At 38.9% G+C, this 15,913-nt stretch overlaps 1 protein-coding gene across 11 annotated transcripts in view; it reads left to right on the forward strand.

Moving 5' to 3' along the window:
- The window catches only part of PALLD (palladin, cytoskeletal associated protein), a 187,096-nt gene extending 171,622 nt beyond the window's left edge, over positions 1 to 15,474 (forward strand). For all 11 annotated transcript variants that reach the window (XM_077177284.1, XM_077177283.1, XM_077177285.1 and 8 more), the window contains 7 exons: positions 711 to 860; positions 4,670 to 4,764; positions 9,755 to 9,887; positions 10,865 to 11,072; positions 11,796 to 11,961; positions 12,712 to 12,845; positions 13,818 to 15,474. In XM_077177284.1, the coding sequence (XP_077033399.1) occupies positions 711 to 860; positions 4,670 to 4,764; positions 9,755 to 9,887; positions 10,865 to 11,072; positions 11,796 to 11,961; positions 12,712 to 12,845; positions 13,818 to 13,990 (1,059 nt within the window). In that variant the 3' untranslated portion in view covers positions 13,991 to 15,474. The remainder of the gene's footprint in view (positions 1 to 710; positions 861 to 4,669; positions 4,765 to 9,754; positions 9,888 to 10,864; positions 11,073 to 11,795; positions 11,962 to 12,711; positions 12,846 to 13,817) is intronic.
- Positions 15,475 to 15,913: the final 439 nt, after the last annotated feature.

The following is a 15,913-nucleotide window of genomic DNA, read 5'->3' on the forward strand; positions in this document are numbered from 1 at the left end:
GATGTCCACGTGCTGCTTTGCTTTGAAGTATTTCCTATGACTTTGCAAAGCTGTCCACTTGCGTAGCTGGCCTGACACACCGGGGTGACACTGTTAGGTTCAATCATGTCACTACACTGAGCTGCTCACTGCCAGCTGAGCAGCTCTATCCCCTCTGGTATTTTGGTCCAGTCCACTCAGCGTAATGGATATGAGACAAAACGGGTGTTTCAACAGTGAGATCATTGCTTCTATTTTATTCATCGCTGAATTAATTAAGCCTATCATTATCTTGGGTTTTTTATTTTCTGAAAAGACAGCGAAAGCATTCTCAAGGTTTTTCTGCAACTTTTTCAGATTTAGGCAAAATAAATGTAAAGTTAGTGATCTCTGAAATCAATAATCTCTTCTTTGTAATGTCATTTAGTTTCAGTTCTTGAACTGTTCAGCCCTTATGCACCTGTACATTCTGTTGGAAATTGTTCAGGCCGTTGTTTCTCTTTGGACCACTGATAATCTTGTAACTGTTAGTGAAAGTGACTCATAGAATGAGGAGTTGATCAGAGCAGTTTTCTTTTACTACCTACCAGAGAGTTTTCCAGCAGTTAGTGCTATTTATATTTTTGATATATTTATGATATTTTTTAGCAGTTCATTAGTGCTATTAAATGAGAAATTATGGCAATGAGCACCCACCTCTTACCAGCTGTGCTTTGCTTTTTTTCCTGTAGATTTATTGGTTTAAAGATGGGAAGCAAATTTCTAAACGGAGTGATCACTACCGAATTCAAAGAGAACCTGATGGAACTTGCTCACTGCATACTGCAGCCTCCACCCTGGATGATGATGGGAATTACACTATTATGGCTGCTAACCCACAGGTAAATGAAGGTTTGGCTCCAGAGCAAACATCCTTCTGGACATAAATCTTCAGAAAACTATCTCATCTCACATATGCATGATTTAATTAAATGATGAAGTCACAATAAAGTAAAGTATGCAAGTTAGATTTCTGTTTTCATCTTGCATCAGTAGGGTGGGACCTTTCTATCTCCAAGAGATTAGCAACTCAACAGTAGTTTTTTTTCCTATGGTTTGAGGTTTCAGGGGGAGGGGTATAATTTTTTAATTAGTCTTACACTAGCTGATAGCATCTCAGTATTCTAACTGAGCATGGCTAGCACATACATATAAAGGGAGAAAAAGATCCAGTTTACCAGCAGAAGTAACCCAGTCCAGAGATTTACCTTTCTTTTGTTCACCCTACTCACTGACTGAGGCCAATTTTTTTAAATGAGTGGGAGTATATCACACCCCAACATGCTTTACATCAGGCAGATTGCAAGTCTGTAAGGCAAAAAAAATCTAGCTCTATTCTGTAGCAGTCCTGTGTTCATCTTAAACAGCGCTTTTCTGAAACACACAGTGTTACTGGCTTGGCAATGCCATTTTTTCTTTGCAGATTTAATACAAGAATTGAGGTACACAGCAGAAGCCCACTAGTTCATTAGAAACAGCCAAACTTATAGATTGCTCATCCTATGGAAGTAGCTTTTTCAATCCACTTTTCCTACACCACAGCAAACTGAGGAGAAAGAGTTGCATGTGAGAAACCAAAGCAGTAACATAACTTTTGGGATGTAATGAATTATTTTCTTCTGTAGTGCCAAATATCTTGCCAAGACTAGGCCTGCAAGCAGAATCACCCTGTAGAATAACAAGCTGTATCACTGAGACAGAGTTTAATCTAAGCAGGAGTGTTGTGCTCTGTTGTGCACGTTGCTAGGTTACTCGGCGTGATGCTGCCATTTTTGTCAGCTTGTCAGTCCTGCTCATACTGCAGAGGGCTTGGGAATACAAGGGGTTGTACACACAGGCAACACACAGAGAGCAGCTTTTGGGTAGATTCTATGAACTGCAGTGCTTAAATATAGGTGGTTTAATTATTATTTCTACATATGTAGAAAAGTCAAGAATGTAAAAGAAATATTAATGAAATAGTGTAAGGCCGTGGAATTGTTCAAGCTGGGAGCTTTTACACATAGATGACATTGTTACCAATACTTGGTACCATTTAAGTTGGGAAATTTCACAACAGGTTTAAAAATATATGCATGCTCAAGGTAAGAAATGCTCCTGTTCATCTTCCTCTAAGTATTGTCTCAGTGCATGCACAGAGTTTCACTGTGTAGTGTTACTGTGTGATTCAAAGTCTTGGAGAACTTGAACAAACTGCCTTTGTGTTTGGGCAGTGTACTCTGTCCCTGAATATTTACAGCCTGCTTTGGAGCATTTGTTGTTCAGGATAATATTCATTCAATGACACAACAGTGACCCAGGTTACCAGTTGTGGTCATGGATGGCACTACTTTGTTAGTGGATTTTTGGATGTACTAAAATGAGCTGGGTTTGTGTGGTTCCCAGCTTGGAGCTTGAAAAAGCAGCTTTGTTAAATGATAAAATTCTGTGCTTGTGCTTTTTACCCCTCTTTGGAGAAGAACCAGAAGCATCCTCCTTTTTACAGTGTAATTCCTAAGCAAACATACTTATCTCTTCCACTATTTGCTTGCTTTTACTATGCATTTAACAGCACAATGGAGGCAAAGAAGGGCTGTGAGTTAATGCACTAGCCTTTCACACTCAAAGATCTGGATTCCAATTCTTTTAAGTCATCCTGAGTGGAAATAATTTTGGCAAAGTCTTCTCAATTCTAATGGAAAGTTGTCCACGTCTCAAAGCTATCACAAACTTAGGCAAATTTGGCAGCCTTTCCTTAAGAGAGCAAAGTACATAAATATAAGGGAGCTCCCATCAGAACTCTGATGGACTGGCAGATATTTGCTAGGCTGCTGCTGTGTTTGGTTATTGCTATTGGAATCACCAAAGTCTAGAGCAAAAGATGTGTTCTCAGCTGATAGAAATCGGTTTTATTAAAGCAAAGGAAGCAGTTTTATTAAAGGATTCAGTTGATAAAAGCTCTGCCAGTCCATGCCATCTCCTGACCTGGGCTAACATAGTAGGATTTATGTGTGAAATGCCTTGTTGACAGACCCTGGAGATCATCCATGCTAGTTAACACAGCAGGCCCCATTGCCCATGGCATAAAGTGCAGTGAGCTGGAATTAAAGTTCTGACACACCACTGGGGTTTGTTGTAAAATTTGCCATAGAAGTTAATCCAGAGCAAATGGACCCTGGGCCTAGACAAACACAAAACCTTGCCTGGTTTAAGCCTTTAGTTAGAGATCATATCCCTTAACTGAGCTCTTTCTATGAACTCTATGGGCTCACATCGTGTTCTTATTTTCACCTTTCTTTTTATCCCATTCTCTCTGCTTCTTTGCATTACACACCCACAGTCCTCAGGCTGGAGTTCCCTTAGTTTCTAGGACATCATCTCATGAATTACTTCCCACTCATTGTTTCCATCCTCTCCATCCTGTGACCTTTCCGAAATCTTTGGCTTCTTGCTTAATCTTTCCTATCCAAATTCCTTATTGCCCTCTGTATTTCCATTTGTGACACCATCATGCACTGGGATATGCAGAAATGATCCCAAACTATGTGTATTCATCACCTGCCAGAAAAATATTAATATGCAGTGGTACCCAAAATAGAAATTCATTTGTTCCAGATGTCTTCAATGGTCTTGTAACATAAGGGGGAAAATAAAGCTTTTACGTAAGGAATTGCTGTGGGTCTTGCACAAATTTAATGGCTTATTTTAATGCAGGGATTTTCCTTGCAGACTAAATGGGTCATGGGAATAGAAGTGGGACACAGACTTCATTTCTAAGGGAACACAAAAGTTGTTGCTATTTGAAGGCTGCTTGTGAGCCTGGTGAAATTGTTTTTTATGGGCTTTGGACAGTTCTTAAAGAATTGCTATTTGCAACCCCACAAGTATTGTGATAAAAATATTTGTCACTTCTATGCTGGCAGACTTGAGTGTGGAGCCCACAGCTTAGAGCTGAAATACACTGCAAAGCTGATGTGGATGTTGCTTTACTGCTACCAGCCCAGGGAGCAGAGCTGTTATTTATTATGACCACCAGATGCTTTTACCCCGTACAGGGCAGTCTCATCCCAAATCTGTTAGGACTACTGCTTGTGGTAGAAAACCTGCCTTCTATAAGACAAAATAAAAGAAAAAAGGGGGCAAATACACCAGAACCATGTTTTATTTATCATTCATTAAAAATACCCTGAAAAATCACCAATGTCCATCAGCACATCTGTGCCTTTCAGTGCAATTCCTCAAACCAGATTCACTCTGCAGAGAGGACCTGTTATGTACCTGTCAAATTCTTTTGGCTTTCACAGTAATGAGGGGTTTTTGAGTTTTGGGCCCACCAGATCAAGTAGATGAATCCCCTTTGGAGGCAGCAACTCTGTTGGTAACTAACAACAATCACCATGGGACATCTTCTGCCCACTTGCCACACACAGAGGAAACCTCCTGCCCACATCAGTAACAGTCATTATGAACTTGGAACTTGATTGCCAGTGGTATTAACAGTCTTTAAGAAAAAAACAACGTGAATGTATTATAGTCACAGTCATTCCAGTCTGTTCTGTGTTAGATTGGAAGCTGATAAAATAGTAGGAAAAAAAAAGAACAGATCAGGTTGAACATTTATTATTACGTATTTTAAGTCTTTTAATGTTCCTTCTCTCTGTCATCCTAACAGGGCAGAGTAAGTTGCACGGGCAGGCTGATGGTTCAAGCTGTAAATCAAAGAGGCCGCAGTCCTTGGTCACCTTCAGGTCAGCCTCACATAAGAAGGTATTTGATGCTTTTTTTTTTTCTTTTAATAATATGGCTTTTGCAAAATAACTGTGGTAAGGTAAAGAATGTGAGGTAAGCAGATAAGTTAAAAACATGGCATTCAGGAAGAAATGTGACCTCTGCTGTCTGAAATTGCTACAGAACTTGTACACTCAGAAGTATAAGCAACCTCTGAAATGACATGAATTTTAAATATCTTTACATTTCCCTGTCTCCTCCTTTCTCTGTGATGTTCACTAGTTACTCAGTATCTCAAATTACACTATCAGCTGTTTGAGAAGGCTCTTGCCACTTAGGCTTTTTAAAAATATTTCATGTGATGAGGATTCTACCAGGATCCTCCATCTTCTGCAGCTTTTCTAGGAAGTGTTCATTTAATAACTGCATGCCAAAGAGGTTTATCAGATTTACATTAGAAATATTTTAGTATTTCAGTATTTAATGTTTCAGTTCAGTTTCTTATAAGGAATTATGAGTCAGAAATAAAGTATTAAACTTATTTTTGGTGAGTTTACAATTTTTCCCATATGAAGCTATGGGTTATGTTTTTGGACCATAGAAGGGAATTTTTCCCTTGAAATAATTTTTTTCTTTGCCCAAAGCATTTATGAGTCTGTTTAGCACAGCTTAGACAGCTTTAGATTGTACAAAAAAAGTTGATTTTGGTTATCAGAACTGTTCAAGGCAGTGTGAGGGCTCTGGTTTCTGGATTCTGCTGTAATAAGACGTGTTTTGCTTAATGCTTCCAACAGCCATAGAATCTCAGTATTGCCCAACTAATATACAGAGTACATGTAATTACACAGTCAGTATACAACCAGGAAAGGACTTCTGTAACAGTGAGTACTGTACTAGTATGTAATGTAGAACTGCTGCATGTAAAACAGGCTCTCTTCCCCCCTCTGGTAGCTATAAAGTGTTAGGAAGTGAGACTGGTTGGTTAAAAGATCTTGTCAGTCTTATTCCTGCATGGAACAAACTGCAACCCTGAAAGCATTTCTCAGCATTTCTCTGAGATGGCCATCAACTCCCTCTGCAATGTCACCTTGTGTTAAGCCCAAAGCTCAGAGTGCCTCTGGAGGGGAATATCCTGCCAGGCTGCACTGTAAGAACAGCATAGAAAAGGCTGGGACCACCTGCTGTAGCATCTCCAGTCACTAATGCACTTAGCACCTTCAGGTAATGGGTAAAAATGGAAAGTCCACATTAATGCCTGAAGGGAAAAGCTGCCATGAAGAATCAGGTTTCAGCTGAATAAGTCAGTGCACACGGGGTGACAAAGGGGAAAGATCTTTAAAAGTAAAGATACTGGGAAGGTAGGTAGGGGTGAAAGCATCAAGCAGCTGCCACTCCTGCAGCTTCCTGAAGGACAAATGTGTGTGTCTCTCTTTTTGTGAGGGACAGAACCCCCAGGTAATAATGGAGGAGGCTCTTTTCAATCTCTCCAAATGCATTCAAAGTCCAAAGCCACTTCTGGCTGGTATTTTATTTTCTAATGGAGACAGGCACTCAAGCAGCTGCTATTTCTTTGGGTTGGGTGTCCAGTGAGTAATGAATTAGAAATAAGGGATTTCTGTAGAGCTGTTTAATTAAAATTAGGGCAATTATTGGGGGTTCTTATTTCCTGTAAAATAACCATGTGACAGGCTTATCCCATTATCTTTGCTCTGGAAGAGCACTTTCTGTAAGCATTCAGCACAGAATCTCTGTTTAGTGAGTTCTCACTATGCCCATCAGAGGGTTCACCCAAGACTGATGAAATGGGAGCATGTAAAACCTTCCTAAGACAGAGTCCTGCCATTGGCTTTTCTAATGTAATATCCCAAATGACTGTTCTCCCATATATTGTGGTATTTGTCATGTCTATTGCCATTGATTTTTGATAAGTAATATTCCTATGGCACTATGATATTATTTCTATAAGATTTTCTGCTTGAGAATAACAAAACATTTGTTTGCTTCTTTTATTACAAGTGTAATTATTAGCTTATTGAATTTTATGACTTGTTACATTGTTGACAGGCTTTTTCCTGAAGTATATTTAATCTCTTACAGAATGTGTTCTGGCAGAACTCTGGGGTTCTATTTCACTCTTAATGTAGTTTTCTGGAATTTGCTTAGCTGAAAAACATCACTTTCTTAGAATCACTTGATGTGGGTGGCCACTTTTGAATTTTCTGATGTGTACAAAGCTTGGACTCAATCCCTTAGATGACAAGGTGCTCAACAAACATTGTGTCACTTAACCATGGCAGCCAGAGTCCAAAGTAAATCATAAAATACATGAGATGGAAAGAAGATTTTAAAACTAAACATTCCTATCACTCTGCTCTCAATTAGGGGATTAATTTGAACTAATCTCCTTTATTCCAAATTAGTGATCATTACCACATGGCCAGTCATAAAGTCTTCTTCATCTTCTTACTCACTGAAATTCCCAGTGCATTGCACTCCAACCCATGGAGTGTCCCCTGGCCACATTTAGTACATGATGTCAGTTCTGCTCAAACTGTTCTCTGCAATGTGATGGCCGCATTGCAACTCCAAAGAGCCCACAATGAATCCAAGTTATTCCAGTCTTTTGCAATTTGTCATTCCTAGACATCTGAAGCTACTTGGCTCTACTCATTTCATTATTTGTTTAAAACCACAAAATATTTTAGAATTCAAATGACCCTAGTTTCACCTCTCAATGCAAAGGCTTAAAAAAGTCTGTGATTTTAAGGTAAACTTACAAAGAGGTAGAAATGCAACATCTGTGTTCACAAATTCTTAACTTGTTTTCCATTTTATTTAACATAAGTTCCCCCCACACACCTCCCAGTTTTGAGCAGTGCTGCCTTTTCCTGCAGCTGCAGCAATGAGTTGGTGGCTTTCACACTTCTGTGGTGCCAGGTCATCTGTTTGGCTCAGCTTCACAAAACCTTATGAAGCATCAGTTTCTTGTACTTTGTTGGCATCTAATCAACAGGATGCTTATCAATAATGTGGAGGCAGATTTTGCTCAAGTTGTTTGCACGTGCAGCACTCACTTGACTAGATACCTTAAGTTCTAGTTGGTCTTGCAGAACTCATTACTAAACAATATCAGGACACTTTTTCCTTGTTGCTCTCCATCTTCCATCCATCTACCTGCACGAGGCATCTATGTCTCCAAAACTGATCAGGAGCTCACCAGTTAAAGCTCAGAGGTGCTTATGAGCTGCAATGTTGGACCTACGGAAGTAGCTTTAGACGTATTCAAGTGGCAAAAACTATGAGGTGCTCCAGACATGGATTTAGGCACCGAAAGAGTTACGTGAGCTCTTGGTGTGTGCAGGGATGTCAGTCTGTGTTTCCCATTTCAGTATCCAGTCCCACATTATTAGGCAGTACTGAGTGATATCTACACGAGCTCCCCCAGCCCCTCCATTTGCCCTTAGTTACAGCTGTCTGACAACTGTGATGATCATTAAAAAGTCAACATTGAGCTATTAATAAGAGAATACTGTAGCACAGGTGATGCTTGGCCAATTCAAACACAGCAAAAGCAGAAAAAAGGGCAACAACAAGAGCAGGGCAAAATAAATCAAGTTCAAGCAACTCTAACTGCAGCCTCAGTGGAGCAGAGCATGCAGCTGGAGTGTTTATCTACCATGCAGTAGTACAGCATGTTTTCCAAATGTGACCATTGAGAGTTTTAGGCTCTTTTTTGTTGTGAATTGTTTTAACTTGGAGAAGTGACCTTGGGCAGTAGAAAATGCATATGGGCACCTGTACTGCAGCATGGACACTGCAAACAGTGGCCAAAACAAAACACTGGCAGAAGTTAACAGGATGTGGGATTCAAATAAGAGAATTTCACTGTAATGTGTCATTGATAAAAGAGGTCTTTGGAGGATATTTGAGTAGCTCCTCTTCTTTGCACAGGATGTTACTGTAGGCAGCAGCTGGCTCCAGAATGGAACCCAATGGAGCTGATCAGGCAAGGACAAAAATGGGCATAAAATTTTGTTTCAAGATTATTTGATTACTAAATCACACAAATGGAATAATCTAATTTCAATAGAAACAAAAATCTAGTTAAATGAGGAATCATTTAGAAAAAAGATTAGTTGGATCAAATTAAAAGCGAAGAACAGCCAATGCTGAAAATTAATCAAATGATATCATGGAAGCTTAAGGTGATTGATACTGTGTATGGGACAGGAGCTATTTTTCTTTCATTTTTATTATTTATCAAACTTTTTATGGCACCTTTATATTAAAAAAAAAATCAAACAAAAAAAACCTAATAACCAAAGTTATTCTCCCTATTTCTCACAATTTAAACTCTCATTGTTTCAATTCCACAGTTTGGTGGCATTGAAAATATTCAAGAGTATCACATACAAAAACCTGTTAAATGAGGAATAAATATATCCACAGCAATTCAATATACAGAATTTTCTGTACAGTCTTCACTAGTGCAGAACAAGAGAAGATAAGTCTGATGTGAAAGGTCTCTTGTCAATTGAGATGAGTTAGCTTTTAGCTGCTGCTATTTGCTGAAAGGGAACCATGACTAATGAACAGTCCATGTACTTTCTGGTGTAATCAGCAGCAGTGAGGGGATTAAATACACAGGGCACTAGAAATGGGGAACTGAAGCTACATGGCAAGGCTTGCTAACTTGTTTTATTTGTATTTCAGTGATTTAAAGATGAAACAAAAATACTATCATTCATAAAATTAATTAATATTACAAGCTATTATTCTGTAGCAATATTGTTTTATAGGTCATAGTTTGTCACAAGATGTGAATTAAATGAAAGTAATTAAATAACTGCAGTGTCATAATTAACTCAATCTGGGCCAAATGCTACCAGTGCATGTGTGTAAATATGGGGTGATTATGGTATAGGTTAAAGAAGTGGTTTAAAATTCAAACCAGTCTTATAAGTGATTATGGTTCTTCTGATTTAGCAGAGAAAAAAAATAATTTACCTTTATTTCATGTTATTTTAAGACCACGATCTCGATCAAGGGACAGTGGTGATGAAAATGAACCAATTCAGGAACGATTCTTCCGGCCTCATTTTCTGCAGGCTCCTGGAGACCTGACTGTTCAAGAAGGAAAACTATGCAGGATGGACTGCAAGGCAAGTGTCATGCAAAGGGTAGCAGCAGCCTTTTGATAACATCAGCTGACTCAAAAACCACATTGGTTTCTTTTCAAGGCAATTTTGCCTATTGGCAGTTTCGGCTCCTGTTAGCAGGGTAATTAATCTCTTGCTTATGAGTGAGTAAGTGGACAATAAAAGTTTCCCTCCTGTCCAATGAAAGTGCTTCAGGCAAATCTTAGAGCTCACAGTAAACTGATTTACAGAATTCAGCTACACAAGGGTGTGGAGGGAAGCGGCACACACTATAAAGACAATGTGGTTCTAAATTTTAAGTCTTTTTACTACTTGAGTTTTGAACCCCTGTTAAAAGTTTCAAACAGTATAAACCTGATTTATGACTCTGCTGAGCAGAAATAACTCAAGCTTCGGTGACTCCTGTTTACTTTATGCTGACCTATTTGGGAGAAGCTGTTTGCTCTGAAGCAGTTCCCACAGCAAGTGGCACAGCTTTCAGGAGTGCAAGACTTGTCCACACAGACCCAGCATTAACTAGTGCAGGTGGAGCTGTCATAGGGCACACCTCAGTGGAATGCAGCTTCAGAGGTCAGTAGTTGGTCAGCTAACATCTTTTTGTCTGCAAGCTTTCCAACAAGAAGTTAATCTAGAAAGGAATATCTTCTCATTCCACCTGAAGAGCAAACAATAAAAAGACAAAAGGTGTCACCCTGCCTTTTGTTTTGCAATGTATTATTATTTAGCTTCTAGCCTATCTACACACTGATCTTTTTGCAGTCGCACCCATAAGACATCATGGAATTTAGGGAGTTGGCCAGAAAGTTAAGTAAATGACTACAACTGACTCAATGTGTAAATCGGGACAGAGTTAGATCTTGAAATCTTTTGGTACACTTGCAGTAGCAAACCAAACCAAACTTCCTTGAAGAAACAAGTCAGGACTCCTCCAGTGTTTCATGTGGCTAAAACAATTTCCCACTGTTGTCTTTCCACTCCAGGTTAGTGGATTACCAACTCCAGACTTAAGCTGGCAGCTCAATGGCAGACCAATTCGCCCTGACAGCTCTCACAAAATGCTGGTGCGCGAGAACGGGGTGCACTCCTTGATCATAGAGCCGGTCACAGCCAGAGATGCTGGAATCTACACCTGCATCGCCAGCAATCGAGCTGGTGAGAATTCATTCAGCCTGGAGCTCACTGTTGCAGGTAACATCTTCATGCTAAGCTTTCAGACTGAGCACTGCCAGGATAGTGTGAAAAAAGGAAACATGGATGATGTCAAATGACACGTTGAGGGGTGGAGGAAAGGGAAGAAAAGGAGAAAAGGAAACCTGGCAGTAACAGAAGTATGGGATATTTATTATAGGTGAGCTATTCATGTTACATTGTGGCATAAGTTGCCTGGCATGTAATGTCTTTGCACACAGTTAAGAAAAGGGGGCTGCTGGCCTTGAGGCCACACCCAGACTATTTCCCTGGATGTTTCTTTGTAATGATAATCTGTGCAGACCCACGTCTACCCCTGGGCAGCCAGTGGGAATGCCTCGTGCATTTCACAGCACATCAGACTAATGCCACTGCAGACTTCTGGTACAGCAGTTCCTTCTTCAGTTAAAAGTCTGTGCTTTTGTGGAATATGGGGAGCACTTTTTACCAAGCATAGTGCAGCAGGTTTATCTAATTGTCATGCTCTACATTTCAATTATTTTAAGACAGAATCAACTTTTCATCACTCACTTTTCCCCCTATTAAAATAATGATGGGACTGTCTTCTTCAGAGGAACCAGGACTGAACTTCATGATTAATGAAGACAGCACTTACATTTCCTGCCACTTAGGTCTTTCATAATTGTTTTTGGCACACTGCTGAAAGAAAGGCTATGTTTTCATAGACAAATGTCAACATAACTACAATCTTTATTTTCACAGCTAAGGAAGTACAAAAAGCACCTGTATTTATAGAGAAGCTTCAAAACACAGGTGTGACTGAGGGATTCCCAGTGCGACTGGAGTGTCGAATCTCGGGGGAGCCATCTCCTCAGATATTCTGGAAGAAAGAGAATGAGTCACTCACATACAACACTGACCGAGTGAGGTGAGACTGGCTTAGAATAACCTCCCCCTGTGTAACTTCAATGATGATTTATCCTGTAAAACAAATAAAAACCTAAAAGGTCACATGAACACTTTGTGTAAAGGGCATCTCATAAATATTAACTAGTGATTGTAATAATTTATGACATTTACTCAAACTTGCAGCCAGCCTGGTGCCTGAACCAGAAATAAAACTTGACTTGTTTTCCATCATTAGATTTACACAACTACCTTTGCACTCTAAGCAAAAGACGAACTAGTTTTACTCTTCCTGAATCAAAACTACAGAAATTTGCTAGTGAAATCAAGGTTCCTAAGGTACACTCTGTGCTTTTCAGCAGAAACTCTAATTCATAATTCTGCTGTACAGTTAAGCAACTAAGATTCGGTATTTTATATTTTAAGATCTTCCTCGAGTTTCTTTATCCTTTCCACAAAAAGTCTGGGTAAGATCTCGTGTTCCTGCTACTCCAGATGTCTTAATCCATAATCGTGAAAGAAAAGTTACTTCATGTGTATTTTCTTCTTAGTTTTCAATACAGGATATTAAACTGCCAAATTGTCAAGCATACTCAAGGCTTTATTTTCCACTTGCTAAGTTCAGAGGAAGTTCTATTTTAATTAAAATTTTAATTAAAGTTAGACTGTAATCAATCTGTAACTAAGATTGGGTCAGTTTATAATGCCATTTTAAAACAGCTTACACTGGTTTGTGATTTAAATAGTAATTTCCTACTTTTCTTTTGATTAGCATGCACCAGGATAACTACGGCTACATTTGCCTGCTTATTCAGGGAGCTACAAAGGAGGATGCTGGCTGGTATACTGTTTCAGCTAAGAATGAGGCTGGGATTGTGTCTTGCACTGCCAGATTGGATGTTTATAGTAAGTGGCTTCAATTTTCATGATCATATTAATCCCCCCAAAAGCAACAGTTCTATAAGTTTTGGGTTCTTCACAGAATGGTTTACACTGGTCTCTCTCTCTTTTGTTTATAGTTTCTCCTCAATAGTAAACATCTACTTCAAGACAACAAATGCTCTGTCAAAGTATATTTCACCATCTTTCAGACACCTAAAGCAAAACAACCTTGCATGCTTTCTGGTTTTGCTTCGTACATTAAATGTAGCTAATTAACAACAGATAACAGCATGATCATATGATTTTTGTGGATCATTATTAGTATTGTTTTGCTGGCACTTCCCTAACCTTTTGTATTCTTTTGTACATTAGTTTGTAATACACCTGTGATAGCTACCAAAAGTGTAGTAGATGTTTTTATGGCTTTCTGCTTAATTACTCAGTTTGTTCCAAAGCAGCCCTGTATTTTCTTAAAGAAGTATCTCTTACCAGTCTTCTCATAGCAAGAATTAACTGGGAGGGGGAAGGGGAGAGGCTGATAAAGGATGGTTTCTGGGGTGGTGCTGGAAGTGGGAATTGTGAATAGGAGATTTGGCTCAGCATTCTTCAGTATACAGGGGGTGGCAATGGCAACCAGAAAATTTCATTTTACATGCAACAACTCACCCTAGAACAGGCCTGTTACATAATAGGAGTGCACAGAAATAACCTCCTTGCTGTCACCCTTCTCAGTGGCACAAGGAAATAGAAAACAATGCCAAAAATTAACACAGACTGTTGTATTTACTTACCAGATTGGAAGGTGAAACTAGATGCTGAGAAAAAAACCCCAAAAAACAACAATGTGAAGAAATTAAACAAATTTACCTTTGATATAATGGTTTTCTGCTTCTCAGAAATGACTATCTCCTTCACAAAGGGTTGACTGAGCATCTGGCACACTTAGGTGCACCACTCAGGAAGGCTAACACTTGTTCTTTGCTTTTCAATCTCTAGCTCAGTGGCAACAACCCCCTCAGCAGACCAAGCCAAAGAAGGTGCGGCCCTCAGCCAGCCGGTACGCTGCTCTCTGTGACCAAGGACTAGACATCAAAGCAGCTTTCCAGCCAGAAGCAAACCCAGTGCACCTGACAATGCAGCCTGGCCTGGTAGAGAGCGACGATCTGTAGATTCAACTGCCGCTTCCATCATTTTCTTTCAAAGCAGAAACACTGAAAGCCATTGCCTTGACCAATGATACTCCTATGTCACTTTATGCAAGGGCAGACACCTTCATGTACAAAAGATAAACAACAAACACAGTAACCATATATTCCTTATTCATTATACCAAATTAGAAGAATAGATAGATTATTATTAGAAATGTACACATTGCACAACAAATCACATTCACTGGTTCCTTAACCTATGTTGCTTCATAACCCTTTTCATAGAGGCCAAAATGCATCAGAGAGAAAGATTTTTCACTACAGACCTTTGTAAGCAGTAAGTAGATGCTACACAGTCTTAATGGTGCAAGATGTTTTCTTCAAGGGTTATCAACAGTTCTAAAATGGCTACACACATTCTGACAGCTATGATGAACAAGTGCAATACTATAAGAATGAAACAGGAAGAGACAAGGAAAAGAAATGTAAGCAAATGCTGTATCTCTGCAAACTGCTTTCTATTCAACCATGAAAAAAGAATCTTTCTTTCAATGCTGTTAGTATGGACATCAATACCATAACTTTCAATTCATTTGTGTTTTTCCTTTTTGCCATCTCGGAGGAGGCTTATTTACAAACACATAGCAATGGCAGTCTAAGCAGAAGTAATTTTACTTCTGCAGGCCAACAAAGAAGAGTTGAGATATAGTAACAATCTACTCCAGATTACACATTGGTAACTAGATGGGAAAAAATGCTGATAGTATAAACCACTGCAGTGAGTTACTGCAAGGGGTGGGAGGGACTGGGCAAGACGTTGAAACTCTCTGGATTTCTGGACAGCAGTGTGAACCTTGTAATACTCCCATTCAAGATTCTGAAATTCTAAAGTAAGCTGAAAACTAGAGAGTGTATGTATGGAATGTTTGACTGTTTAAAGTTTGTGTAATATGTATGGTATGAGGATTTTAGAAATGTATAGTAAGTGAAAAATGGATTGAAACTAAAACTACACTACAGATTTAAGTGACAAGTATACACCACAGGTGATAGTTTGCAAATCTGAGGAAGTAGAAAATGAAGATAGGCAAAAAAAAATCCAATTTGCTTTTTGTTTTTTCTTCTTAATATAACATGTCTCTGGTAGATTTTTTTTTTCCTTCTCCTGACTGCAGGCAAATGTCAACTCTATTGCGGGGTAGAGTCTGTGCACCATAGGTAAAAGCCTGAAGGCTACTTACAGAATGCAAAGGCAAATCCATCTGGAAGTGGAGCCCCACTTAAGTCACACCTGACTGGGTAGTTTTAAATTAGAACCAAATGAATTTCAGTTGAATGGGAGGGAGGGAGAATGGATGGAAAAATTACTAGGCCTGACAAGGAAAATGAGTGTTTGATGGTACGAGCTACGATCCTTTGCTAGGAAAGGAAAACACTGTATTCCTTATATGAAGCACATATATGGTATCTTTCATTATTTATAATAAAAGTGTTGAAATCTTTTATCTCAGTTCATTTATTCAGAAGTCCTGTACTTAGGGGTTTGTTTGTTTGTTTTTTTTTTTTTTTTAATTTTGTAATTGTGTACACCATATATTGCATTACTGCTATACATGTATTGCTTTGTAAGGACACAAAGTTTGTTTTGTTTTTTAGTGACTAATAAACTTTAGCACAGAAGGTAGTACTATTCTGGTGCAGGATATGACTAGTAATGGGGATGGTTAATCCAGATTAATGTCAGTCTGTCAGGTGGGAATAATCTGATTTTATTCTAGAAGTATGTCATATCTTTTGCCAAATTTTCCTCAACTGTGACATGCTAATTTACTTTTTTGTTTAGCTTCACTAGCATTATTTTGCCACTTTTTATTTGTATTTATAAAAATGTACTATCATTACTTTGGACTGTTGTGCTGATATAATGTGGGTTTAGCATCAATA

The sequence above is a fragment of the Agelaius phoeniceus genome, chromosome 4, assembly GCF_051311805.1.
Source record: "Agelaius phoeniceus isolate bAgePho1 chromosome 4, bAgePho1.hap1, whole genome shotgun sequence".
Taxonomy (NCBI): domain Eukaryota; kingdom Metazoa; phylum Chordata; class Aves; order Passeriformes; family Icteridae; genus Agelaius; species Agelaius phoeniceus.